This window comes from Candidozyma haemuli (genome assembly GCF_002926055.2).
Source record: "Candidozyma haemuli strain B11899 chromosome Unknown F_2014730914, whole genome shotgun sequence".
Taxonomy (NCBI): domain Eukaryota; kingdom Fungi; phylum Ascomycota; class Pichiomycetes; order Serinales; family Metschnikowiaceae; genus Candidozyma; species Candidozyma haemuli.
This window is the reverse complement of record NW_020289912.1, coordinates 39684-64444: the sequence shown is the minus strand read 5'-3', so window position 1 is coordinate 64444 and position 24761 is coordinate 39684. Positions and strand designations below refer to the sequence as shown.

At 46.7% G+C, this 24761-nt stretch overlaps 8 protein-coding genes across 8 annotated transcripts; 5 read left to right on the top strand and 3 right to left on the bottom strand. All coding sequences in view use genetic code 12, as the record gives it.

Moving 5' to 3' along the window:
* Window positions 1-58: 58 nt before the first annotated feature.
* Window positions 59-1399, top strand: CXQ85_003748 (uncharacterized protein; the record flags this gene model as incomplete). Its single annotated transcript, XM_025487382.1, has 1 exon — window positions 59-1399. The coding sequence occupies one exon, from the start codon at window positions 59-61 to the stop codon at window positions 1397-1399; it is 1341 nt and encodes a 446-aa protein (XP_025344398.1).
* Window positions 1400-1689: 290 nt separating this feature from the next.
* CXQ85_003747 (OPT family small oligopeptide transporter) lies at window positions 1690-4419 on the bottom strand (the record flags this gene model as incomplete). The annotated part of the gene is made up of 1 exon (XM_025487381.1): window positions 1690-4419. The coding sequence occupies one exon, from the start codon at window positions 4417-4419 to the stop codon at window positions 1690-1692; it is 2730 nt and encodes a 909-aa protein (XP_025344397.1).
* Window positions 4420-6330: 1911 nt separating this feature from the next.
* CXQ85_003746 (uncharacterized protein) lies at window positions 6331-6864 on the bottom strand (the record flags this gene model as incomplete). The annotated part of the gene is made up of 1 exon (XM_025487380.1): window positions 6331-6864. The coding sequence occupies one exon, from the start codon at window positions 6862-6864 to the stop codon at window positions 6331-6333; it is 534 nt and encodes a 177-aa protein (XP_025344396.1).
* Window positions 6865-10171: 3307 nt separating this feature from the next.
* Window positions 10172-11365, top strand: CPP1 (tyrosine/serine/threonine protein phosphatase; the record flags this gene model as incomplete). The annotated part of the gene is made up of 1 exon (XM_025487379.1): window positions 10172-11365. One exon carries the CDS (start codon window positions 10172-10174, stop codon window positions 11363-11365), a length of 1194 nt encoding a protein of 397 aa, XP_025344395.1.
* A 338-nt stretch (window positions 11366-11703) lies between these two features.
* On the top strand, window positions 11704-16420 carry CXQ85_003744 (uncharacterized protein; the record flags this gene model as incomplete). Its single annotated transcript, XM_025487378.1, has 2 exons — window positions 11704-15629; window positions 15805-16420. The coding sequence occupies 2 exons, from the start codon at window positions 11704-11706 to the stop codon at window positions 16418-16420; spliced, it is 4542 nt and encodes a 1513-aa protein (XP_025344394.1).
* A 574-nt stretch (window positions 16421-16994) lies between these two features.
* On the top strand, window positions 16995-18140 carry CXQ85_003743 (Golgi transport complex subunit; the record flags this gene model as incomplete). The annotated part of the gene is made up of 1 exon (XM_025487377.1): window positions 16995-18140. The coding sequence occupies one exon, from the start codon at window positions 16995-16997 to the stop codon at window positions 18138-18140; it is 1146 nt and encodes a 381-aa protein (XP_025344393.1).
* A 77-nt stretch (window positions 18141-18217) lies between these two features.
* Window positions 18218-21046, bottom strand: SEC24 (COPII subunit; the record flags this gene model as incomplete). The annotated part of the gene is made up of 1 exon (XM_025487376.1): window positions 18218-21046. One exon carries the CDS (start codon window positions 21044-21046, stop codon window positions 18218-18220), a length of 2829 nt encoding a protein of 942 aa, XP_025344392.1.
* A 2017-nt stretch (window positions 21047-23063) lies between these two features.
* Window positions 23064-24443, top strand: CXQ85_003741 (S8 family peptidase; the record flags this gene model as incomplete). The annotated part of the gene is made up of 1 exon (XM_025487375.1): window positions 23064-24443. One exon carries the CDS (start codon window positions 23064-23066, stop codon window positions 24441-24443), a length of 1380 nt encoding a protein of 459 aa, XP_025344391.1.
* Between the last annotated feature and the right edge of the window lie 318 nt (window positions 24444-24761).

Sequence of the window (24761 nt, the reverse complement as noted above, 5' to 3'; positions counted from 1 at the left end):
GATAATCCACTCGCCCAGTTTAGGCCTGGTGACTGGGTCACTGGCGAGGTACATCTCCATGTTTACAGCCGAATGGACGTTAAGAATATCCTGGTGGTGCTACGAGGCGATACTGAGTCAAGTAACAGCAGATTCATCACTCGGACTGACCCAGACACGAAGAAGCCAGAGGTCAGGAAGATTACTGAGACAATTGGGTACCGCTTGTGAGTATACTTACCGGTTCGGGTTGGCTTTTCCTGCTGGAGCGGTTGAGGCGACGACGAAGTCGCTGATTGACCCAAGAAACGCATACTTGCCCTATGGCAGGCCACGGTTCAGTCCTAGGAATGGAGGTCCGTTGAAAGTGGACTTACCGCCTTCTTTTGAGACAGTTTATTCCCACTACGATTATGCCGTGATAAGATATAATATTGGGGTTCATATAAGTCGTGAAGGGTCGCTGAACCAGGATATCAGCGAGCAGAAGATTCTCAAGTTCTCTCCTTCTCCCAAAACCACTGCGTGTTCGGCTGATCCTTTGATGAGAAATGGCTCTTTAATTTCAAACTTTAGCCGTGGTGGGGCTTCCCTCGAAATTCTGTCCAAGCACGCTAGCAAAATCGAGAGACGCAGTTTCTTCGACAAAATGTTCTCGTCCAACTCTTTTAAATGGCCTCTAGAGGCTGTTGTTGAGTTCAAGCAAAGTAACCTGGTGCAATACCCTTACGGAGCTACAAGTAGAGTGTTGCACCAATCCGATAACCTTGCAGATATCTTGTCCATCAGGCTATATACGCCATTTTCCGAAGGAGTACTCAAGCCTCTTTTCACTGGGAACCACGTTCCGTACTGGCAAAATGTGGTAGGGGCGCTTGTGGTAAAAAAATTGGTTGTGACTTTGGAACGAATGATTACATACCAAGGCACAAATGAGAAGCATCGGTTTGGCAAAATCGATGTTGGAAGCTCTTCACCCCGCCATAGGATCAAACTATCTGAGTTTGACCGGGTTGAACAACATGTAAACCCGGAGCTATTCGACCTAGTCTCGCCAGAATCCAGACATTTGGTGAATTTTGGAGTAGCATATATGGCCAAGCTACCTGATAAATTTCTCCAGTTTCGTCTTCATACTGAGCAAAGATCGTTCGTTGCCCCTAATATACTGTGTGACATGGCCCTCAAGTTTGAATTGCTAGTGACTTCAACACTAGACCCTACCAAGACCGTTAAACTCAGGTGTGAGGCGCCAATATTGCTTGTTGCTCCTCGTGATGAGCTGGGAGGTAGCTCTAGAGAGGAAAACATACCTTCTTTAATAGGGGCAGATATTTATGAGCCTTCGTTGCCACCTGAGAGCGTTAACCACCTGAATGATGCTCCTCCATCCTACAACCAAGTGTTGCAAGAGGAGTGAACAGAATTCATATAGAATAGTAATAATAATAAACGTAGATTTTGTTAGGCTTTTCCAGAAAAGTAGTGGTTGTAGCATCGGATTCTAAGCGTTTGTTGGTGCTTCTCGAGGTTACTTCATAACGTTTAGTCGCAACAGAAGATAGCTTATCTTTGAATAGTCCATAACCATTTGTTGTTTAGTACCGGTGGCCATAAACTGCTACGAATACGACTATCTCTCGTTTGCGTTCATTATCATACCTAGGATAATGTATTACTTTGAAATCAATTTCTAGACAACTATAGAGTTCATGGAAAGTTGCCCTTCCTTGGGCCAAAGTATCCGTCAGGGGCATGGGTGGTGACATTAAGTCTAGCTGGGCCAATGGCGTCAAGAGTATTATCGTTGACAGTGTTGCCCCACCACGTTATATCCTTCTCATGGTATTGCACTGCAAAGAAGATGATAATACTACTGAACGCAATACCACCATCAAGGCCTCCAGATAAGATATAAGTGTACTTTTCCCACCAGGCAGTGAAGTTCTTTCTGATCAAGTACATGAAGAAGAAAGAGATGATCATACCAGGCGTGTAGTACGACAAGTTATAAGGGGCGTAAATCATCAAGCCAAAAGAAAGCACAATAGGGTGGAAGTACTTGCCGATGACGGTTCTGCCATAGTACTTCTTGAGAGCCCAACATGGGAAGGCGACGAGGAAGCCAATCAAGAAGCACCATTGCAAGATAGGATAAAGACCACCAAAGACTCTCTTGGGGCCAATGACACCCCATAACACCGAGGCAGAATAAACCGTAGTCGAGTTGGGACAAGTGAACTTCTGGGCTTGGTGTGGGTGGCAGAAACCAGAAACAGAATCTATGGCAAGATTCAACACTCCGACAGATAAGAAACTGTTGATAAGGACCGAGACCATCTGGGCTCTGAAAAGTGCCCTGGGTGGGATTCTCATGTAGTGAGCTTGCTTCTGGTTGGTGATATAGTTCTCTGCCTGGACGTCAATGTTGGTACCAAGAGTCTTGACATAATTCAAAGCGGTACCGTTACCTGGAAGAGCATAACCCATGATCATTTCAAGAAGCACATTAATGGACATTTGGGTACCAGTAGCAGCATAAACAACGGCAAATGGCAACAAGAACACAAAGTTCATGGCAATGGCAAAGAAGATTGTCCACACTGGTGTCTGCAATTTGTAAACCTCAACAGTAATGATAGACAAGACAACACAGATAAGAAGGATAATGGAAAACCACCACTCTGGGACTTCAGGGTACTTTTTCATCGACATGGAAAATGGATCGTCAAAGTCTTCAAAAGTGGAACGGTGTTTCTTGAAGTTCAAGGATTTTACAAGCCCAACAACAGCAACCTTAAGCTGCTGGAAATGGGTAAGCAAAACGTAGACAAAGTTCATAGGGTACAATGCAAAGAAAGTACCGTAGACAACCAAGTTAGCAGCAGTGTAGAATGGTGGGCCAATTTCCTCGTACTTTGCAAGGTCAAGCTTCTGCTCACTGTTCAACACCTCTCTCACAGCGTATGGCTCACCAGTGTTTGTAAAAACCTGGTTAGAGTTAATAGGTAAGTATGCTGTCCACTTATAGTTGGTCCACCAAAGTGCAACTATACAAACAAACGCTATTAAGGAACCAACGTATGCGTTCACTTGGGCAAAAAATGGAATTGCCAAAGGAGTATTCAAAATAGTGTTCCAGTCAAAAGTAGTAATTGGGTTGAGCCCAAGGCCAGATTGTGAACCAGTAATAGTTGCAACATTCAAGCTATTTGGCGCAGCCCAAGAAATCCAGTTGAATGTGGACAAGGCAGTGAAGAGATAGTCTGGGACCCAGAACCAAAGGAAGGAAATTGCAAAGACAATCAAGAAGAAGGAATAACGAGAAATGGTCCAGCCATTAATGTTCTCCTTCTTCTCAGGTTGAACTAATGCCTTGTTGATGGCAAGAGTGGGAAGAATGGTTGGCCAGATTGCTGAAACAGGATACACCACAAACTTACGGAAAAGACCAGCCAAGCCGAAGCCCATAAGGTTTGAAGTCAAGACAAGGAGGATTTGTGTGCCGGTTGTGAACTTTGGATTGCCGTAGAAGATACCCAACTTTTCAAGAATAATAAAGTATGTTGCATAAGCAGCACTTCCACTGACACTGTAAAACAAAGTTGCAAGCAACTGTTCCTTGTGGCTCCATGGCCCAGGGTTGAAGTTGATAGTCCATCTCCAAAGCTTGAAAGACTTTGCGGGAAAAATCAATTCGGCAAGCTTTCCACTGGGATAGATGAAAAGCTGGACGGCGGCGGTTCCCAAAGAAATAGAAGGCTGTCTTTCTGTGAAAAACTCGTTGATGAAAGTTCCAAGAACAATCCAGATAATTCCAATAAGGTACACTCTGAAAGTCTCACAAGGAGTATCTGGGTCATCGTATGGATCGGTAACGGCTCTGACCTCAGCGTATGGCGACCAGTAAGCGACAAGCACAGCCTCCATCTTGAGTTGCAAGTCCCTGTCAAAGATGTGTTTCTCATCGAGCGATTCAAGAGACGAGACAGAATCCTCATGGACAGCCACATCGTTCTTCTCGTCACTGGAAGAGCCTCCGTTGAGCGCCTGGACGAGACCATGTGGTTTCTTGTTTGGAGCGTGCTGCACAAGCTGTTCAACATACTCGTAGTCCTCCATTGGAATGTTGACATCGCCTTCGTGGTCCTTCAAGAAGGCATTCAAGATATTCTCGGCTTCCTCGACATCCATCTGCTCCACTTTCTCCATCATGAACACTGCAGTTGGAGGTAAATCATCGAAGTTGGTAAGATGGCCAAACTCCAACCTCTTAAGAATAAAGAACTTCTGGTCCAGGGTCAACTCGTCGGCCACCTGGGTCAAAGAGAACTGCTGGGAGGTCACCGCATTTAAATCGACCTCATGAGCGCCAGCTTCAAGCCTTCCAGCCTCGGGATTACTAGTAATAGCAAAGAGATGGTCTCCCTTTTCAGACATTATTGGATATTGAACACCAGACAAAAAGTGCAAAACGGTCACTAATTTATACCATTTTGTGCCACTGATAAGAGTCTATCGATTGAGTATCGTGTGGCTGCAAAATTGGCGCTCAGGGCCGGCAAATCATGCCGAACCAATTAAAGAACCATGTGCGGCGCGTTTCTTCCATGATACCGTTATACTTGCCAAGAAATGCCTATTTCGTATAATCCTGTCAGCACGGTGGGTAACTAAAACACCTACTTAGATTTCCACAGAACACCCCTAGTGAAAAAAATCACCCCCCGTAAACCGTCTCTTCTTCCACTTCCTCCACCACATCGAACTGTGGTTCCCTGGGCTTTTCCTCGGCCCACACGGCACCAAGCCGCCTGCAGAGCGTACGGCTCCAGATTACGCTTCACCTGTCATTATCTGTCACCCTATAGAAAGCTGCAGCACGTCTCAAACTAACCGCCAAAGATAGCCACCCAAGTTGACAGGTGCATTGGATGGGAACCAACAGTATAGGTAACTCTTGGAAGATTCTATGCCTCAAAAAGATGGAATTTACTTACTGACTGCTGTCTTACACACCTTGTATAGGGCGCGCTAGGCGAGTGGCTTATGCTCCATTGACCTTTGTTCTTGTTATCTCTACCATGCAAGGCAACCTATCGCGGTATAGCAATAAGGCATGGCACCGGGCCATGTGCTGGGGTTACCGATCAAATGAAGGAAACAGGTCGGTTTGGCGGGAAACGCCGATGGTTTTGTGACTCGGAAGACTGGGGTGGGGCTTTACAGAAATGGGTGGTTCTTCTTTTTCTTTTTTTTTCTTTTTCTTAAGTCTCCAGGCCCTGAAACTGCTGTTTATCAATTGGTAGTCTACAGCTACAGCAATAATGTCCGTATAATAATTGAAAATCTCCCGCCAGCCACAACTTCTCCCCGTAATTCATCTTTTTTGGTGCCCATGCCCCGTTTGACGTCGAGATGTCAAAAAACCGCATTAACCCATCCTGACGCAAGCACTTGTTCTAATTTTTGGCACAACAGCAGCCGTCGTTTGTCGAACGGCACCGCTCAATTCGCTCTCGACGAATGAGACAGCAGGTATAATCACGTCAGAGGAGTCTTTATCCATCGTATCGCATGCTCTCCTCATTTCTACCTTCATAACCATGCGGGAATTCTTTGTGTTTTTCCCTTCTTCTTTCCTCTTGTCCTTTTCATTTCTTTTTTCCCCTTTTGGTGCTGTGGTTTCTTTCCTATCTCTGTCCTTCTTTTTTATCTTTTTCTTTGTTGGAATTGGTCCTCTGGAGCTCACATATTGAAGAAATGTATTTCCTGGTAAACCAAGATAAGCTAAGGAGACGGCTAACAGGACAGTTTATTGGTTACGCTGGATAGAAAGGAACCCCAATATATGAGTTGAGCTTTTAAAGCTACCTTGGTGGAAGCAACAAGAGATGTTCTGTATTAGGTTGGTTACTCCCTTGAAAGCCATATAGTCAGGGCCATTCCCACATCATCTAATCTGAAGATTATTAGGACCAATGCAATGAGTTGGCTCTTCATCTTGCTATGAAAGCTGTACTCCAATGGGATACCTCGAAGGAACTTCGATCGTGAACCAAACTTTGGAGGCTAGATGGGACCTTGAAGGACTACTTCATAGCAATTTATCATGATTTCGTTTATTTCATGAGAGTCATTACGATTGTTAATAAAGTTAGGTTGGTCTCATAGAGACCAGGATGCTTCATGAGAAGCTTGAAGGGATGGTCTTCACAGATCTGTTTCTTCTGAAGACGTCATCTTCTCCCAAGACTTCAAATAAACGGACTGTTTGAAGTCCACAACGCTTTGTTGAAAGCCACTGCTCAAAGCAGTACATTGCCAATCAGTTCATATGCTAAGTCTCAATTAAGAGCTTTCACTGGCTGCGTCTTTGTACTTCTTCAAGATCAACTTCAAACCGTCCATGTCACTGGCGATCAAGTTCTGATCCCAGTCAATGAGCAATGGAGGCAGGAAGAGCTCGTTTGGATCAATCTCCGGATTCTCCTCGTTGATGTATTTATTAAATGCCTCGTGAATGTGATCATACTCGTTCTGAGAGAAGATCTTGAAACCTCTGTCATGTCTTATGCCGAGGCTTTTGACTGTTACCGATGAGTGTTCAGACAGGGTAAACTTATCGTTAAGCAACGGGAAACACTGTTTCAACACAGTTTGGCAGCGGTCACCACGTACACAATTCGAGTAAATTGTCTTGAATTGGTCATATGTGGGCATTTTTTTGGCATTCATGTCCAATTGGAAAAGATCCTTTTTATCGTTCAACTGGTAGTATGCTTTCTCCAAGTGAGGGAACAATTTGGCCAGAGCAGGAACACGGGCATTGTGGAAGATGGAAATGGTAGCAGGAGAGTTTTGCAAGGTCTTGAAAAGGGACATTGCAGACTGGGAATTGGATTTGCTGTTTTGTGTGTTGAGTGGGAGAGCACGGGGTATTTATATGGCTCGAGGTAACCCCGGACTAGCACTTGACTCAAATGTCGCGGAGCCGTTACATCCGTTTTTCCGAGATTTTTGCGTTCCCATTGCTGGTCACTGGAGACTCTGATTGCAACGTTATTGGTATCTATGTGATCCCATGGACTCAAAAACACTGAATATGTTATTTAAATCACCATAACAGCCCGATTTGCTCTATCTGAGTGGGCCTTTTCTGCTGAGGTAAAGACGACATTGTCGCACCCTAGGATTATCTCGTGTTATCGCAGCGAAGAGTGACGTCGCTACCATTTTTTTCTCCGGACCTATACCACCGTCCCGGAGTTTTTCCGAGGTCCAAAAACATCCATTTGCCGTGACTTGACTGGCTGACTCCACCACCAATAACTTTAGGTATGTTACAGTTCTTGGTTGTTTGTAGGTGATTGCAGTTCTCTAGGGAAGTGGAGGAATCAAGGCAAGCCCGGGAGGTACCAGCCTTGGTAGCTATGGTTCAGATCTGAGACACTGACCGTTGGGTTGGCCAGAGGAAAGTGTACGGTTATGGATGTGTGGTGTAGTTTGTTAACGAAAAGAAGGTTGGTAGTTTTTGATAAAGCTTTTCGTAGATTGCCCATTTATTTGTTCAATGGTATCATAGCATATGCTTATCCCATAGGAGAGAGATGAACTGTTAGCTCTATTTGATGCCGAGATTGTTCGATCGAAAAAGAAGGTCTTTGATCAAATCTTCTTTTGTAGGAGACAGTTCGTCAGGTGGTATTTGTTCATCATTTGCTGGAGTGGTGAAAATAGGAACTTCATGACGGAAGAACAAGGGCCATAGTTAAGCTGCAATGGAATATCCACATTTTGGAATAGTCAGCAAGGAGTTCAGATACGTCCTCTGCTCTCTCTAAGTTCCGTGTGTAGATATTTCTAATTCACTGGCCAGCCATGGTTTCAGGTATCCAGTACATCTTAGAGAGGCCCTCGATTGCCTTGTCATGGACTAATATGGTAATCATGAGCTACGCCAAAGTATACAGTGATTTGGATGAAATTGACCAGGGCGCACGGTAGAATGGTCTTTGGATAGTCTTATAGTCTTAAAAAAGTTCAGGTATAATACAAATTCGATTTTTGATAGGGCTTTTGGTGTTTTCACTTTTGTAGTGATTTCGCATCAACACGTTAGGAGTACGAACCAGTACCCACTTTTTGGAACTTTCTATCATAACTTAGAAAAAAAAAAAAAAGAAAGTCATTTTATAATCTTCCCCATTTGAATTGGTTTTCAAAGTGTTCCAAATCATCTACTGGCAACAGTGTAACCGGACTGGAATTGCCTCTGCGCTTGAACTACTACTATGAGCTGGGCTAAAAGAAGAAGCTGAAAAACGGATGGGAAAACGACGCCTGCACTAGTAGCTTTATGACAGCGGACCGCAATGCAGTGAAATACCGAGGGATTCGTTCTGGATTACACATTACTTCAGACGAGGAAGGTCTAAACATGAACTAGTTCGTAGACATGCCGACTAACTCCTGAGTGATTTCGCCCATTGTTGAACAAGTAGACTATTGAGTAAGCTGAGGATCTGTGACTGAAGTTTTGGGAACTGATGAACGGCAACTGGTGACCAGGAGAATTTACATATGGTATCTGACAGATTGGGAGCACAACACGGCTGTAACTCAAAATAGGAAGCCATCAAGAGGCTGACAAGTAAGAGGGTCAACAGCGGAATCGAATGGTACCTACGTAATCTTGACTAAACAGAGTTCGAGCGGAATATGTCAAACATCAGCTCCAACGGTCTACTTAGAGACTGGTCGAACAGCCTCAGTGGGTCCGTTAACAGTCAAACCAGAGCAGTAACAGGAAAGATGCTTAGACCCAAGATGTTGTCTCAGATAAAGAAAAGTCCCACCGAACGATCTGGCCAAGCCTTGTGTGCGCTGTTTGGAGCGATGTCTGGTTATACCTTCTGTAGTCGAACTACACCAGGCAGCCTACGATACCCAACGTAACAAACACTCCAACCCTCACAACGTACGTTCCGCTTCCAAACAACAACCATCAGCCGTCAATCAGGAATGCTTGCCTACTAAACCATGCGCCCTTGGCTGCGAGACATCATCAAACATGAATACCACCAACGAATGCCGCAGCTGTGAACGCAGGGACGTCAGCAGGTACCCGACCCGAAGCCAAGCCGTACTTTTAAAAAACCACATCCAAGCACATTTCGTAGTTTTACCGGTAAACGTCTTAGTCTCCCGAGAACGATCTTCACTAGTCCAGCTAAGCGTCCTCAGCCCAGTACATTACCCACCGAGCCTCTGTCTATCCCTCCACATCCACTTTTTGTTCTTTTCTTCTACCTCTCTTCAATCCAAGCTTCCCCAACCTGCGCCTCGCCTGGCAGCCACTCTGGACCTTTTGGTGCTATATTTGGTTTTGGGGGCCCACTTAGTGCCCCTGCCTTGGCCTGCTTGGCAGGTGCGCCTGCCATTCTCTTCTGCTACACAGTGTGAAACATGGAAGGAGGCGGCAGGGTGGGAGGCCGGGGAAGTTTAGGAAAAGACGGGAGGACGAAAACTACTGCCAAAAGTGTGTTTTCTGAATTCAAAGCAGGTTTTTATTTTCTCTTACCTTCATTGTGGGCCCAGATTCACCTTGTGCTATTTTTTTTTTTCTTTGCTTGTCGTACCCAGAGTGTGCTCGGTTTCCCAATTTTAATTTTTTTTTTTTTTTTTTTTTTTTGGTATATTATATTTTTTTTTTTTTTTTTCGTGCCTTGTTCCTGTGCCGGGACCTTACAACCTTTATAATTTCGAACCATCTTCTTTCCACCTTCATTTTTATTTTCCCAAGGCTCTGCCATTCTTAGCATTACGGCCGGCCCGGTCTCCATTTTCCCAAGCCCAGTGCACAATTCTGGTTTTCTTACTCCAACCAAAGATCCCACCGGGCACGTTTGGCTCCAAGTTCCAGGCGCCCTTATTCATATATACTCAATCCCAGCCAGCGCTATTCCGCTAACACTTCTCGGCACTTGTTTGATAAAGCTTTCCTTGTGCTTGAGTTAAAGACACGTCTGTGACGGAATTGAAGTTTTTTTTTCCCCTTGTCTCCAACGCCTATTCCCCTTCTCCTGCCACACCATATATCACACGCTTCCTTTCCCTGGACTTCCCCCATCGAATGAACCCAGTGGACTCTCCGCTCAATATATCCCAACCGGCGCCCATGGCATACCCCATGGCCCTGTTTGATCTGAACCATACAGACTCCACCAAAAATCCGTCTACTCGCCAGCCACTTGGGCCTCCGCCTCCTGCTCCAGCAGACCTGGCCTCCACAACCATGAACTACTCTCCTCGTCATTCCCGCAAACCGAGCCTGCTATCGACATCTCGAAATATCAACATGAAACAGCTTCTGCTCAACTTGTCCAGCACCTCCCTGTCGCCATCCGATATGGTCCCCAACGGTGTTTCAGATCCCATAATGACCCTTCTGCCCCTGCGAAATGGCCACAAGAAACCGCCTGCGTTGGCTATTCCTCATAACCCGCTGGTATCGGCCCCTTTGGTCACTCCAGTGGTTGCCCTGACACCGTTGATACCGCCTGCACCTCCCATCCAGAAATCCAGAGGCCATTCCCTACGCCTGCTGCCTGTTATACCTCCTTCAGAGTTCAGCTTGGGCGTCCTGCCGCCCCATTTCGCTCCCAGCAGCCCAGAGGCAGCCTTGCTGAGCCCGTTTGGCTCAGTTGCCCATCTCCACTCGCATAACGTCACTTCTATCGACCAGATCGAGCAGCTAGACCCCTACAAGCATCTGCACACGCATCAAGGCGGTTCATCGGGGCCGTTTCATGCTCCCGAAGAGCTCCAGGAACAGTCAAACCTCTATGCATACCCAAATGGACCCGCCAGAGTTTTGGATGATACTTTGTTCTTGTTTCTGGATCCAAAGTATTCCGTTCATCCTGTGGATGTCAACGATTACGATCTTGTGGTCAACGTGGCGAAGGACTGTGAGGACTTGCTGCCTGAATTCGATACCAAGGGTGGCCAGCGCACGTATCTTCACATACCATGGTCCCATACGTCGCTGATCCTGAAGGAACTTCCAAACATCACTGCTACGATAGCTAAATACGATAAGCCGGGACTGAAGATACTTGTGCATTGCCAATGTGGAGTTCTGCGATCGGCATGTGTGGTTGTGGCTTACTACATGGTGAAGTTCAACATTTCTGTGAACGATGCCTACGAGCTTCTCAAGTCAGGTACATCCAATACTACCGAGGCCTGCAACCGGCGCATTGCCAAAGAAGGCTACCACATCGATGCGTGCGAACGGATATGCCCCAACATGAGCTTAATCTTTGAGTTGATGGATTTCGACGAAAACAGAAAGGCACCGGCGGAGAACAACGACGAATAAAGGTGGAAGGACCATTCCCATAATAGCCTGGGTGATGGCCCTCACAAACACCGCAAGCCCAGGACCACGAGAAATTCCAAACCTCGAAAATCCTGGGCCATCGAGAAACGACGAAACGATACACTTGCCAAATAGAATGCAACGACATTGCAACGAGACCAAGAATGTAGCATTAAGTATCAGTAGGTATATAAGTGCTGGCTGCAAACTCATCTGGTACATACATTTTTTTGTGCAAACCGCGAACTCAAGTAAACTATTCGACCACACAAGGATATCACCATCATCTTCGTTCACCACCAAGAAGGTCTCAAATAATCAAAAAGAACGAATCCACCATGTCTTACAACTCGGGGCTGGGCAACTCCCGTATTCCCAGCAGCAGCCGAGACCGAGATAGAGATAGACCTAGAGACAGACCGCCTTCATCCAAACCACCCATTCGTGACAGAGACAGAGGTCATAGAGGGTCTGGGTCTGTTTCTGCGTTTGGGCCTGGACTGACCAGCACCTCAGAGGGCCACGACAACAGCTTTCGCCGTCACGAGCCTCAGCGTGACTACTTTGGCTACAGAGGAAACTACCGTAAGCCAGGCTTCAATCAGGGCGGCCGCAAACGAGACAGTTATGACAAATACCGTCCAGGCAATAAGAACAAAGCGGGTCCAAGCGGGCCTCGTAACTCGTGGCACGACAAGCGTAAACCAGGAAGCTCCAACATGTATGGAGACAGACCAAGACCTGAGCGTTCCGAGTATAAGCCACCAAAGGACCTGGAGGATGACGATAGGAGGCTGAACAGACGTCCTGATTGGGATCCAAGGGATTCTAGAGACTCGAAGGATCCTAGAGAAGGCAGAGACCGCTACGAACTGCGAATCCCCCAGGCTTCAAGAGATCTGCTGTCGTTGCGAAGAACTACCTCAGAAGCTCCTCGTCTGAACGACAAGTCGTCTAAACTACACCGCTTTTCGGATCCTTCCCCCTCGGTGCCTCTAGAAAGGCCGAAAAAGGATGATGGGGCTCTGACGAGCGATACCAAGGTGCAACAAGTGGCTAAAAAACCTTCGCGTGTCCCAATAATCAAAGACGAAAGACTACTTCATCTTTTCGATGACGATGAGCCAGAACCTTCAGCTTCACTGGAGACACCCGCACAGCCGAAGGGCGAGCCTAAGAAACCAGAGGGGCTGTCGAGCGACATTACAAAGAAGACAGGCAGTGTAGCCGAGAAGCCAGAAGGTGAAAAAAGTGATGATAAAGTTGAGCCAAAGACTGATATCGATACTGCAAAGCCAAAGCCAGAGAAGCAGGAGCAAAGCTCTACAGGCACCAGTAAGACGAGCGATTCCGAGCCCACCAAGCCTGACACTACTACAAAATCTGACGATGGGAAGCTGTCTGAAGTGACTAAGAACGAAGAGTTGGAGAAGCCTGCGGTTGCGAAAAAGGAAGAAGAAGCGAAGAAAGCGGACAATGACAAACAAGCCGAAGAAGCTAAGCAAACCGCAGAGGCAACGAAAGTCGAGACTAAAGAAGAACCAAGCGAGCCCTTGAAAAATGAGAAAGACGAAAGTGAAGCCCTCGAACATAGAAAGAGGGATTCTGTTCATTCGCTTGCACTGGAACCCGAGAAACCACTTCCTGACATTGAAGAAGATGCGGACGATTCCGAAGCGGAAACGGTCATCACGAATGAGCCTATTTCAACCGATAAAGCGAAGCTGCTCGTTCGTAAACGTGGTGCTGATGAGGAACGTCGTCGCCTTAAACGCAAAATCATCTACTCGGATGAAAGCGACGATGAGAATGACGATGATCATTCTTACCGCCCATCGTCTGCCTCTCAGAAACATAGCGAAGACACATCGACTTCTCTTGAAAAGCACACTACGCCTTCTTTGCCCTTCAGACCAAGACGCAGGTCCTCTGATGACGCTATGAAGGTGGTTGATTCAACGAGCTCGAAGAATAAGGGAGGAGACTCAGCTGATAACTCAGACGCTGAATCGGAGAGAGAAGATGCAGCAGAGAACAAGAAGGTCTTTAAACTGGGTTTCGACCAGTCATCGAAGCCTTTGAAATCTTACAAGATGAAAAGAGACTCCACTGGACGTTCGCTTCTACAAAGAGCATGCAAGAAAGGCGATCTTGATGCAGTGAAAACCTTGATTGCCAGAGGTGCAGATGCGAACGAGAGCGATTTTGGTGGCTTCACTTGCTTGCACGAAGCCGCTTTGGCTGGCCATACCGACATCGTGAAATTTTTAATAGAGAAGGGCGCCGACGTCAACAAGCAGGCTTTGGAGGCAGGCGATTCCGAGACTCCATTGATGGATGCTTCAGAAAATAAGCATGTCGATACCGTCAAGGTTTTACTTGCGCATGGCGCGGATCCGAACATCACCAACGTTGATGGTTTCTCTGCTTTGACAAAGCTTTATCATCTTCAAACGGAAGAAGATAATTATGATGAAGTAATCAGCTTGTTGAGTGTTGCAGCAGACAAGAAGCTGACTCTGAAGGCGATCTCACAATCACCTCGCAAGGTTATCGAAGATCCAAATGAGGGATACTTCAACGACTTGACCAAGAAGAAGTCTCCACTGTCTGCCATCTATAAGTATGTGGCCCAGGGCCTCAAGGAAGCTGCAGCAGAAGACTTTATCCTTCATGGCTATTCCTTACTGAAGAAGCCCGATATTTTGATTTTGGCTGCCCGTTATGGCCACACAGAATTGGTTGATATTCTTTTGGGCCTTAATCCTGGATCTTTTGACATAAACTTGAAAAATAAGGTGGGTGTTACCATATTACTTGCCAGTGTTGGAAGAGGTAACTATGATGTTGTGAAGCTTTTATTATCAAGAGGAGCCGATCCTTTACTCACTAGAGACGAAGATGGCCTAAACGCTCTCCAAATTTCGAAGCACTCGGCTCAACACGATCCAAGAGAAGTATTTTTAATTGAGCAGCATTTGTCAGGAGAAACCGAGAAGGCTGCTACACCAGTTCCCCCTTCAAGTCCTACCCCAGCCGGCAGAGATCGTGAGACGAAAATCTCGCAACCAAGTGACGAGTCCATCAAGAGCCACGACAAGCCTGCTTTGGAAGCGAACGAGGACGGCCCCAAGAGCCCCACATCGAAACCTGTTGTTGCCAAAGACTCTATCTCCAAGAAGCGTAAGGGCCTGGAAGATTTGGATTTGAAGAAGTTCAAGAAGAGAAAGGAAGCAGTGGAGGCAACGGTTAATGACGCTACTGCTGCCGGTGAAGAAGCCCAAGAATTAGAGAAGACGCTCCTAGGCTCACCTACTGGCGAAATCAAGGAGAAGTCTCCAGAGGCTGAGCAAAAGGTCAAGATGAATCGAACCGCCAGCAGCGCGTCTTTGTCCCCAGGTCCTGCCACAAAAGCACAAGAGGAGCAAAAGCAAAAGGCTTTAGAAGAGGCTAAAATATGGCAAGAGAAGGTACAGGCAAAGAAGAGAGCTCGTAAGGAAATGTTCTTACAAGCCGAGAAGGAGAAGGAAAGGAAGCGGAAAGAGGATGAAGAAAAGAGAATTGAGCTCGAGAAACAGGAGAAGTTGAAAGCCAAGGAAGAAGAGATCAAGAAGGCGCAAGAGGCCGAGAAGCTCGCCAAGGATTTGGAGAGTAAACGAAGAAAATTGGAGATCGACCTCATTTTGGAAAAGTACCCTATTGGGCTTAGGCAGTTCATCTTTGGCGAAAGATTGGGCGACGCAGAGCGTCTTAGGTACTGTCCTCTTTACGTTTTCGATCTTGAAGGAAACAGCTATGTGATCGATTTGCAAATCTCTCTCCTTCTTGCAAGGCCCGTGTCCGAATTGCACGAGAAATGTCTCAAAGATACAAACGAGAAATCTATTCTTGACGCTGAGGCTAAGGCAAAGGTGTGGCCATTGTTCTTCCCCATGGTCGGCGTCGGGAAGAATAACCAGGTTGAAATGGATGGCCATGCCAAGTTCTTGGGCCTCCAGCTTTCCTTCTTGCCATACAAGAACGTGGCAGAGTATGTGAAAACAAGCGATGCAGAGCTTCATGATAACATTTGGTCCCTGAAGAGAGAAACAAAGGTGAGTCTAATGCTGTTGCCGGTTGCAACTGGTGCTAACCCAGGATTGCCAGAATCCTCACAACAAGATCAGGAAAAGGGACCTGAAGCCAAAGCTGGCTTTGTTCCACCAAAATGGAAACTTCGCCAGGATGTCATCCGAACCATCAGTTCGGCACACACGCCTCTCTGGTAGAAGTGTCCGTTGGGGATGTAATGAGTTTACGACGTGTATATTACTATAATAACTATTTATCAAGCGATGCGCATCGCAGTAGTAACAGAAGTATCACCATGGTTGATCAGAAACGGTATGTCTATTAAAGGAAAATAACCCTCATCAATTACTAACATCAAGAACTAGCAGGAGAGATCTTTATGATCTGGAAGAGGAAAGCGATCATGAGCCCTTGGTTTTGCCTGAAATGGAGTTCGAGCTCATAGAAGTCGATGAACAGAAAAACAATTCAAACGAACCAGAAGAACCAGTTACAGAGGAACCAGAAGAGTTTGCTTTCCCTCTTTTCTCTGCTCCCTCCGCTGAGGTGATGACAGTGACCATGAACGATGCTGAAGAGGAAGAGGAGATCAACAACGAGAGACCAGAATCGTACTACAAGGCAATCTACAGCAAAATCGAAAAGGAAGAGTTCCTTCTTGCTGCAGTCGACTCTGCTTACGTTTTTGAATGGTCCCAAACTGTATTTCCAGACCTAGCGCCTTGGAAAGTGGTGGACCTCAAGAAACATAACGAGGACGTGGACCAAGAGAGAAAGAAGCATCGCAAGAGAAGAGCAGGGAAGAAGAAGCGGGAAAGTGCTATTTTATGCAGAGAAAGAAGACAGACCAGGGAAAAGGAGGTCAAGAAGCTTCGACGTGAACAAGAGGCCAGGGAGAAGAAGAAGAGATTCAAGAAGTGGAACGGGCCTGGAGCTAAGACAAAACAGAAGGTTCCAGCCAAGCCAAAGTACAGAACGGAATAGACTAGCATATGGGTTGGGGAGTAGGCGTTGCTACTCAAGTAACCAGTGGTGTTACAGAGGTACAAGGCTGGATACCAGCGGGAGCCTTAATTGCATCGTTAAAATGCTGGATTGCTCCATTCAATAGCTTATGATGCGGAGGAGGTGGTGATTCCAAGATCTGTGATTTTGGGCCAGTTTATCTGCTGGGCACTGGTTGACGAACCATATCTTTGTACAGCGGCATTACCTGTTTCTTAGAATGCCAGCAAAGGCAGCTACCAGACCCAAGGACGCCTAACTCTCCCAAACCATGCCATATGACACTACTACTTGCCTGGCGATACATCACCAGTACTTGTTCAGTGTCTCTTGCAGCCATTACGTGTTACTCACTTTGCACCACCATAATCACATAGAGCCAATCAAAGCAACCAAGTTTAAATTATAAACACTAGTAACCAACATTACACCATTTTCCATGCCTTTGCCGGCCATCTTCTTGCCTTTCTTCCTTATAGTCTCCTAGTCTATGTGTTTCTCCTGCACAGCTATACATCAACGCCAAATCTACCTTACGTACTTTTCACCAACCATGTCAGCACAAGCCATTGAAGACTTCGAGGCGTTCCTAGAGGATAGCTTCGAGCCTACTAAGTTCGCTGGGTCACTCCTACTAGCCACAAATGTCGCTGACGATTCTGAGCTCGACTTGGCCACGCCCATCAAGAAGCTCCAGTTCGACGCCAACGAATGTGAAACTCGAATCGAACAACTTGCACGTTCACATACAGCTGAGCTCGTGGACAGTTTCACAAAGATAGAATCGACGAAAAATATCATGGGGCTGACCGTGACACCGCTGGTGGAAAGGGTCAAGAAGCTGTATGCTCGTATCCAGAGGGAGATTGTTGATCCATACAAGGAAGCCACTGAGCTCAATGAAGCACTCAAGAAGATCCATGCTACTTCTACGCTTCTTCGGGGAGCTGGGTTTCTTATATTGTTTATCCAGCAGCTTCAGGACTGTGAGGCTGCTGGATCAGACCCGGTGAGAATGGCTCGTCTCTATGGCTTGATGGAGAAGTTCTACAAGGGACGTCTACTTCTGAACTCGACCGATTTCGGCGATGTTTTCTCTTTGAAGTTTGTCAAAGAGTACCGTGCCGTGTACCAGGCTAGATCTGTGGAGTTCTTGAGTTCGCTTTCGGAGAAAATACTGAACGATATAGCTCACCACAACTCATTCAAGGAATCAAATGATGCTTTACGCAGCAACATTTCTGCTTTACACATTTTGAACAGCAAAGAGCTTTTCCTGGTTTTAGATAAAGGTGCTCTCTCTAAATCGGTCCAGATTGCTTCGACCCAGCTTTCTAGAGCATTACAATCTCCTCGAAGCTTTGGCTCGGCATTGGGAGACACTAAACAATTTGCTCTGCTGTTCGTAAGTACTCTTGAAGCATTACTACGGGCATGTCACGGTTCTGACGAAAAGCTGTTATACACTGAGTTCGTGGAGTACCTTTCTGCGCCTTCCTTGGAGAAAGTATACTGGGAAAGACTAGTTTTGAAGTTCAAGAGAAATATTGCAACCACAATGGCTAGGGGAGGACCAATTGCCAAGTCTCTAGTGACCAACTATTCGAACATGGCTTCCTCAGTGAAGTCAATGTTTGAACCTGAAATCGCAAACCTTTTACAAGACGCCATTGTCATCATTGACAATGCCCCAAAATAGAAATAGAAACGACTAATGAGCTTACAAGCATGCATTTATAATATAGAACTTTTATCGCTGAGCGACATGCATCGCCCTTAGGCAGTGATCTTGGTCTTGAGGTCCGTAAGGAAGTCTCTGTAACCCTTGGAGTGTGCAGACTTGTCCTCGACCAAGTTGCTCCAGACCCAGAATCTCAAAGCATTCAAGCCACGCTCCTGGGAAATCTCCATTGGTTCATTGGTGCCGCTACCAATGATGACGTACAAGCTCTTCCACACAATGGAATCTCTTTGTTCTCTGAGTTTGCCAATGATTTGGCGAACCTTGTAGTTGAACTCAGATTCTTCATACGAGTACTCAGGTAATTCTGTTTTTCCAGCCACAACTTCGTATAAGTTCTGCGTGCCAAACAAGTCAGCAACAAGTTCTGGAACAACATCACCAGAAACCCACAAGAAAAGCTCATTTCCGTTGTCGATCAAGTACAAACCGTAGTTCTCCCAGTTAGTCTTGGTGGCGTTCTGAGGCTCAGGCATCAAAATATCGGATGAAGTAATTTCATGTTCCTCACCAGTCTCAGGGTCTGTTTCAATATATGTTTCAGGTAAACCACATGTGTCAGGCATGGTATGCAAGGCGTAAACAGTAGGGTAGATGGTTTTGATCAAATGGTTGAGAGGGAGAGAGCCCAAGTTGTTTAATGCAATGGCTCTATGATCAGCAGGAAGTCTCTCATCTCTGAAACCCACATTCTTGGTCAATGCAAAGAGCAAGAGTGGCAACATTCTCAAGTTTGTCGAGATCTGTAATGGGGACGATCCAGTGACATTGCCTGGAACCAAATCTTTCCTGTAGACATTCAAGATATCGACCACAGACTTGAACAAAAAGTCTCTACCGTCGTTCAAAGAACCGCCCAATGCTTTCTCGATAGCTCTGTGAGTCAAGTAGCTTGTAATTGCGAGCTGATCAGCAGAAGCGTAAATATCGTCTAATTTGTTGGAGGTTGGGATAGCCAAGTTGATGACTCTGACTCTTCTTTCTCCGTAACAAGTGGTATGTAGAACAGCAGCTTGGAAGTAGACAACTGGTTTTGTGACGGTTTCTTCGATAGAGACCTCGATTACGTAGCTCTGATCTCTTGGGAAAGATGGGAACGAGCACAAATCGGATGATCTGTTGAAGAAATTACCAAAGAAGCCGCTCATTCTAAAGCCTGTAGAGCATCTCACTCTTAAAACAGCTTCCAAAGCAATTTCCATAGACAAATGCTCACTGATTTCCTTAGATAATTTTGTGACATCTTCTTCCTTGTTGCAGGTCCACGATGGATAGAAATGAGTTTGACCAGCAGTGAAGCGAGGCAAGTTTGACAAGGATGCAACATCCTGGTATTTGCTGCCAGTCAAGAACAAGTCGATGGTAACCTGGGCAGAGTTACATTCAACGGCAAACGACTTGTAGAACTTATCAGCAGCAACTAACAAGGTTTGTGACTCCTTTGGCTTTCCAGATTGAGATTCATCTCTAGGAGCCAACTTACCCTCACCGATGTTTGGCAAGGTGGAGGAGAAAACAACAAGCTTACCACCGATGTTGCTTGTGAGTCTATGACCAGTTCTCAAAGCTGGACCCAAAGCGAAGTGTGGATTGGCGGTACCTTCAAAGTAGTTAGGGAACTCCATCAACATTTTTTCAAGCGCTTTTCTGTTTTCATCTAAGTTGATCAACAAGCCTTCAGGGGAAGGCAAGAAAGGCTCATCAAGATCAGAAACAATCAACATTTCTGGAGCCTCGTCCAAGCCCTCACGGAACCTGAAGAAGTGTATGTTGGAGTCAACACCGAGAATGGCAATTCTAGCGGTCTTGTTATTGTTAGGAATACGATCCAAGCTCTCCAATATGGTCCTTGCCACTGTAGAAGTCATACCAGTAGCCACAGCCTCAGCAGAGACATCGATGATGAAGGTGTAAACGATTGGCTGAGGAGCTCTTGCCATATACTCCTTTGGAGCAATGAACTCCACGCAAGAGTTGTTCAATTCCACACGGTCGTATCTGTTGAGAGATTTCTGGGACAACTCGTCGTAGTCGAAAGCTGCGGGAACGTCGTTCTGCAAGCCACAGAAGTTACATCTCCAACGCTTACCGCCCTCGGTCCACGAGACGAACGGGTTAATGTAACCTCTACAACGACGACAACGAGAGATGATAGTATCTCTAGTCACGGGCGCATTCTCAACAGACTCATGCAAAGCGGTATAAGGTCTCACCACGAGAGCCAAGGGTAATTTCGATTTTTTCAAGAGGGACGAGTTGACAGGAATAACGTTCAACGTTGAACGAAGGTACTCGGACGAGGCGTTTGCCGTTTCAGATCCAGGAACGATAGTGGAAGACGGAGGGACAATCAATGGTGGAGGAGGCAAAGTCAAATCAGAGATGGAAGGAGGCAATTCCTTGGATAAGTCGGTCGTATACAACTGATTCAAAGGCAATGAGCCAGCAGCGCTAGCAGTAGCACCAGAAGCACCCACACCGCCATAGTACAGTCCTTGGCTAGGCTGACTATAAGCGTCTGGCGCCTGGTAGCCGGCCTGGTATTGGTTCTGGTATGGAGCCTGGTACTGATTTGGATACTGTGCCTGTTGAGGCTGCTGTGCCTGAGGCTGGTTATAAGGATCAGCCTGGTAGCCATATCCTGGAGCCTGCTGGCCCGGATAGCCTTGACCAGCGCCATTGGCAGGGTATGGAGAAGGCTGCTGCGGCTGTTGCTGCTGCTGCTGTTGTTGGGGTTGTTGAAGATTCAAGTTCTGGAAACCCTGGGCAGCCTGGTCCACGCCATAAGAGTTGAAGGAAGGCTGAGCCGCTGGAGGCTGCTGGACCGCGTACTGAGGTTGTGGGTACGCTCTTCTTCTGGACATGGAATTGACAGGTAGGGAGTGATTGGGGCCTTGGAAAGGAAGTGTTATTGGTGGGTGAAGTTTTGAGACGTGGTCAGTGCGCGACAACGATTTACGCGGTCTGGGTAAATGCGAGCACGCCGTTGGCTGTTCAGTCAGAGGTGAGTCAGTTTGGGGAGGATGAAATGGGAGCGTTGATGGGATAATTGGGGTGGTTTTGGTGGTAAGGGAGGTATGAGGTTTGGTGAGTTTTCAGGTTTTTGAGGTGGATGGTGGTGGAATGGTGGTGGATTGAGTGAGGAACACTGGTACTATGTATGGTAACACGACTTGGTCGTATTTAATTAAATATTTTGAAAATTTTATCTTAAGCAGCGAATTATGAGATCTTTTAGGTGGTAGACGTTTTTTATGTTAGAAAGATGGATAAGGAGAGCTTTGTTTTGGGTTTTGGTGGGACTGTTGATGTCATTAAATGGTTGCAAAATGCATGCGAATACCAACAAGGCCAGGCCCAGATAAGGTTGATCAATGATTTAAAGTCTTATTCTGTATTGGAGGGCATAATTGCTGCTTAATTAAGACATGAAAAATGAACGAGACCGTTGTGACAGCCGATGTAACAACTGCTCAACCTTAGGTAATATATATATAGCTCTGAGTCGAAAAGCCATAAGCTCAATTGCCTTACTGAACGATACTGTGGGTACCACTTAACCCAGAAAAATCAAGAAATTAAATCTATAACTTCCTATTCCCAGCACTCTTCTAACCCATAAGCCTGTTGGAGTCAGTAACCCAATTCACATTCCAATCTAGAGGTTCGGCTTCTGGGGCTGGAGATTCCAGAGGTTCTGTAGCTTCGATTGGCTCAGAGGCCTCAAAGGCCTCTTCGCTTTCCCCGGCCTTAAGGGCCTCTTCGCTTTCCCCTACCACTGCAGCTACGAAGGATCATCAGACCAAGCATTCAAAACCTTGTTCTACCTGTACCGATCTCGAAGACAATCAAGAGGTATACTTCCTCCCACTCGTCTTCTTCCCACTCTCTTGTCAATTGGCCGGGTGATTTACCCCACAAGAGCCACCCAAAGCCCCATTTTGATCGATTTGCCGGCTGTGCAGACGAAAGCAACGGCCATGTGGTATCTATCCGATCATGGTGATGTTTGGCGGTTGCAAGTGGCTGCAAACCATCAAGAAACAACCTTTCTGCTTAGAATTCGCCGCCTTTCCCCGAATAAACTTCCACTTTCGTTATTCCACCCCACATGTGACAAACCCCCTCCAAGCAGTACATGCCTTGACGTCTGTGCCCTGGAAACAACCGTCTGAGGGGCCTTCTTTGTTCCTGAATGGCCATCGATACGTTGGAGGCTTTGCTTCGCGGTTGAAGTATCTACAAGTAAATAAACAAGGGACTGCCAAGACCCAGTTGTGTCGGTAGGAACTCCCAATAAAAAGGAGAAAACCCTTCCAAACTCAGAAACGTCATTAGACCAGAAGAAGACTCACCTCACCAACTATGGCTGCGAAAAACACCTCCCCCCAAAGTCAAAACTATATCCACCTACCCATACAATACCACACGGCGCACAACCTGACAATACTCGTTTAAGCCTCTGGAGGCTCTGGAAACACCACGGCTTTCAGCCACATTCCGCCGGTTTCAGCAACCTCCATGCCCAAACAGGTATCCTTGTAGAAGCCAGGGCAGAAGGAAGTATCGCGAAGGCCTTTGCAGCCAGTCCAGAACTGAGTCAACCTAGGGAAAGAGAAGAACCAGTATTGCAAAGACCCAGTGAACAAACATATCAACTGGAAAGCCAGTTAAGTAAACGTAGAAATGTATGTACATGTAGATTACGCTCCATGTACCTGGATATCTCTAACTGTGGTAGTCCTCTGGGTATGCATTTGCCCCCACCGTCCTGTCTATGCGTAGCAACCACCGCACTATATAAGGCTGATAATCCCCACTGGCAGTGGTGCTCCTTTATCTTTAGGTACCAGTTATCTTTCCTAACAAATATCAAAAAGAATGCACTTTCGCTTAGCTATCCCGTTGGTGCTTGCCCACCAGGCCGCCGCTATGGTGCTTCCTTCGCTTAATGGTTTTGACGTGGAGTCTGTCTTTGGTGAAACCGCCATCCTCGCTCGTGAGCCCGAGTCGGATGCTGCTCCTTCGAATTCTGCCTCTGCTCGTGCCTCTGGCCCGGCTCCTTTGATTAAGGCTGCCAATGCCGTGCTGAACAGATACATTGTTGTGTACAATGATGGCGTGTCGAAGAGTGACGTGGAATCCCACAATAGCTGGATTTCGAACCTTGTGAGTAAGAGAGCCGTGGCCGAGGAGCAGGAGGACGATAAGACCGTCAACTTCTTTGGCTTGCCTTCGCTTCTGGGTTACCTGGGCTTGTTTTCCAAGGATATCTTGGGCGAGATCCAGAACAGTCCTTTGGTGAAGTATGTCGAGGAGGACGCCGAGATTGACCTCTATAGCGCCAAGGTCCAGGACGGTGCCACTTGGGGTATTTCCAGACTTTCTTCTCGTAAGAACGATGGTTCTTTGGACTCGTACGTTCACGACCCATCTGGTGGCGAGGGTGTTACTGCCTATGTCGTTGACACTGGTGTGAAGGTCGGCGATGCTGACTTTGAAGGCCGTGCTGTCTACGGTAAGGCTGTCGCTTTCCCACGCTTGCCAGTGGACCTCCACGGTCACGGCTCTCATGTTGCTGGTACTATCGGTTCCAGAACCTGGGGTGTGGCTAAACTGGTTGACATTGTGGCTGTGGGCGTCATGGGTCCATTGGGCACTGGTTTGACTTCTGACATCATCAAGGGCATTGAATATGTCGTTCAGGACCACCAGGAAAACATCCAGAACAAGAAGAAGGGCTTCAAGGGCTCCACTGTCAACATGTCTATTGGTGGAGGTGCTTCTGACGCTTTGGATGCTGCTGCCAATGCTGCTACCAAGGCTGGTGTGCACGTTATTGTGGCTGCTGGTAACGACAACGAAGATGCTTGCAGCTACTCTCCTGCTAGAGCCAGTGGCCCAATCACCGTTGGTGCTACTGACAGAAACGACAAGAAGGCTGAATTCTCCAACCACGGCAAGTGTGTTGATATCCATGCCCCAGGTGTGGACATTGAGTCCATTGGCCTCCTTTCTAGCCCTCAGGGCATGTCTGGTACCTCGATGGCTGCTCCACACATCACCGGTTTGGTGTCTTACTTCTTGTCCTTGCAGCCAGGCTTGAGCTCTGAATTCAACAGCAACCTCATTACCCCTGCTGATTTCAAGAGCAAGCTCATCAAGTATGGTACCGAAGATATCATCAAGGGTCTCAGCAAGAACACCGTCAACATCCTCGCTTACAACGGTGCCGAGAACACCACTGAGATCTGGGAGTAGACGTACATGTTATAGTTGTTTGATATTTCTTTCGCTGTGTAAAGGCTGGCCGTTTACATAACAAAAGCTGCTTGATATTAGAACCATCTGTAGAACCAGTGATGTTCTCTTCAATATATCGTAAGAGAGCGCTACCGTGGCTTAAGACCACCAAATACGATTAAGCGAAGGCGTAGTAGGGGAATGTTGCGTCCAAAGCCACTACTAAGTGGCTCAAAGCGAAGGGCAGAAGTTGCTAAGAAATGGTTGCAAAAAAAAAAGGCGTCAGTAGGATGTCTTATTGGGATTTCTTGGAACTAGTACACCCCCACCACGGGT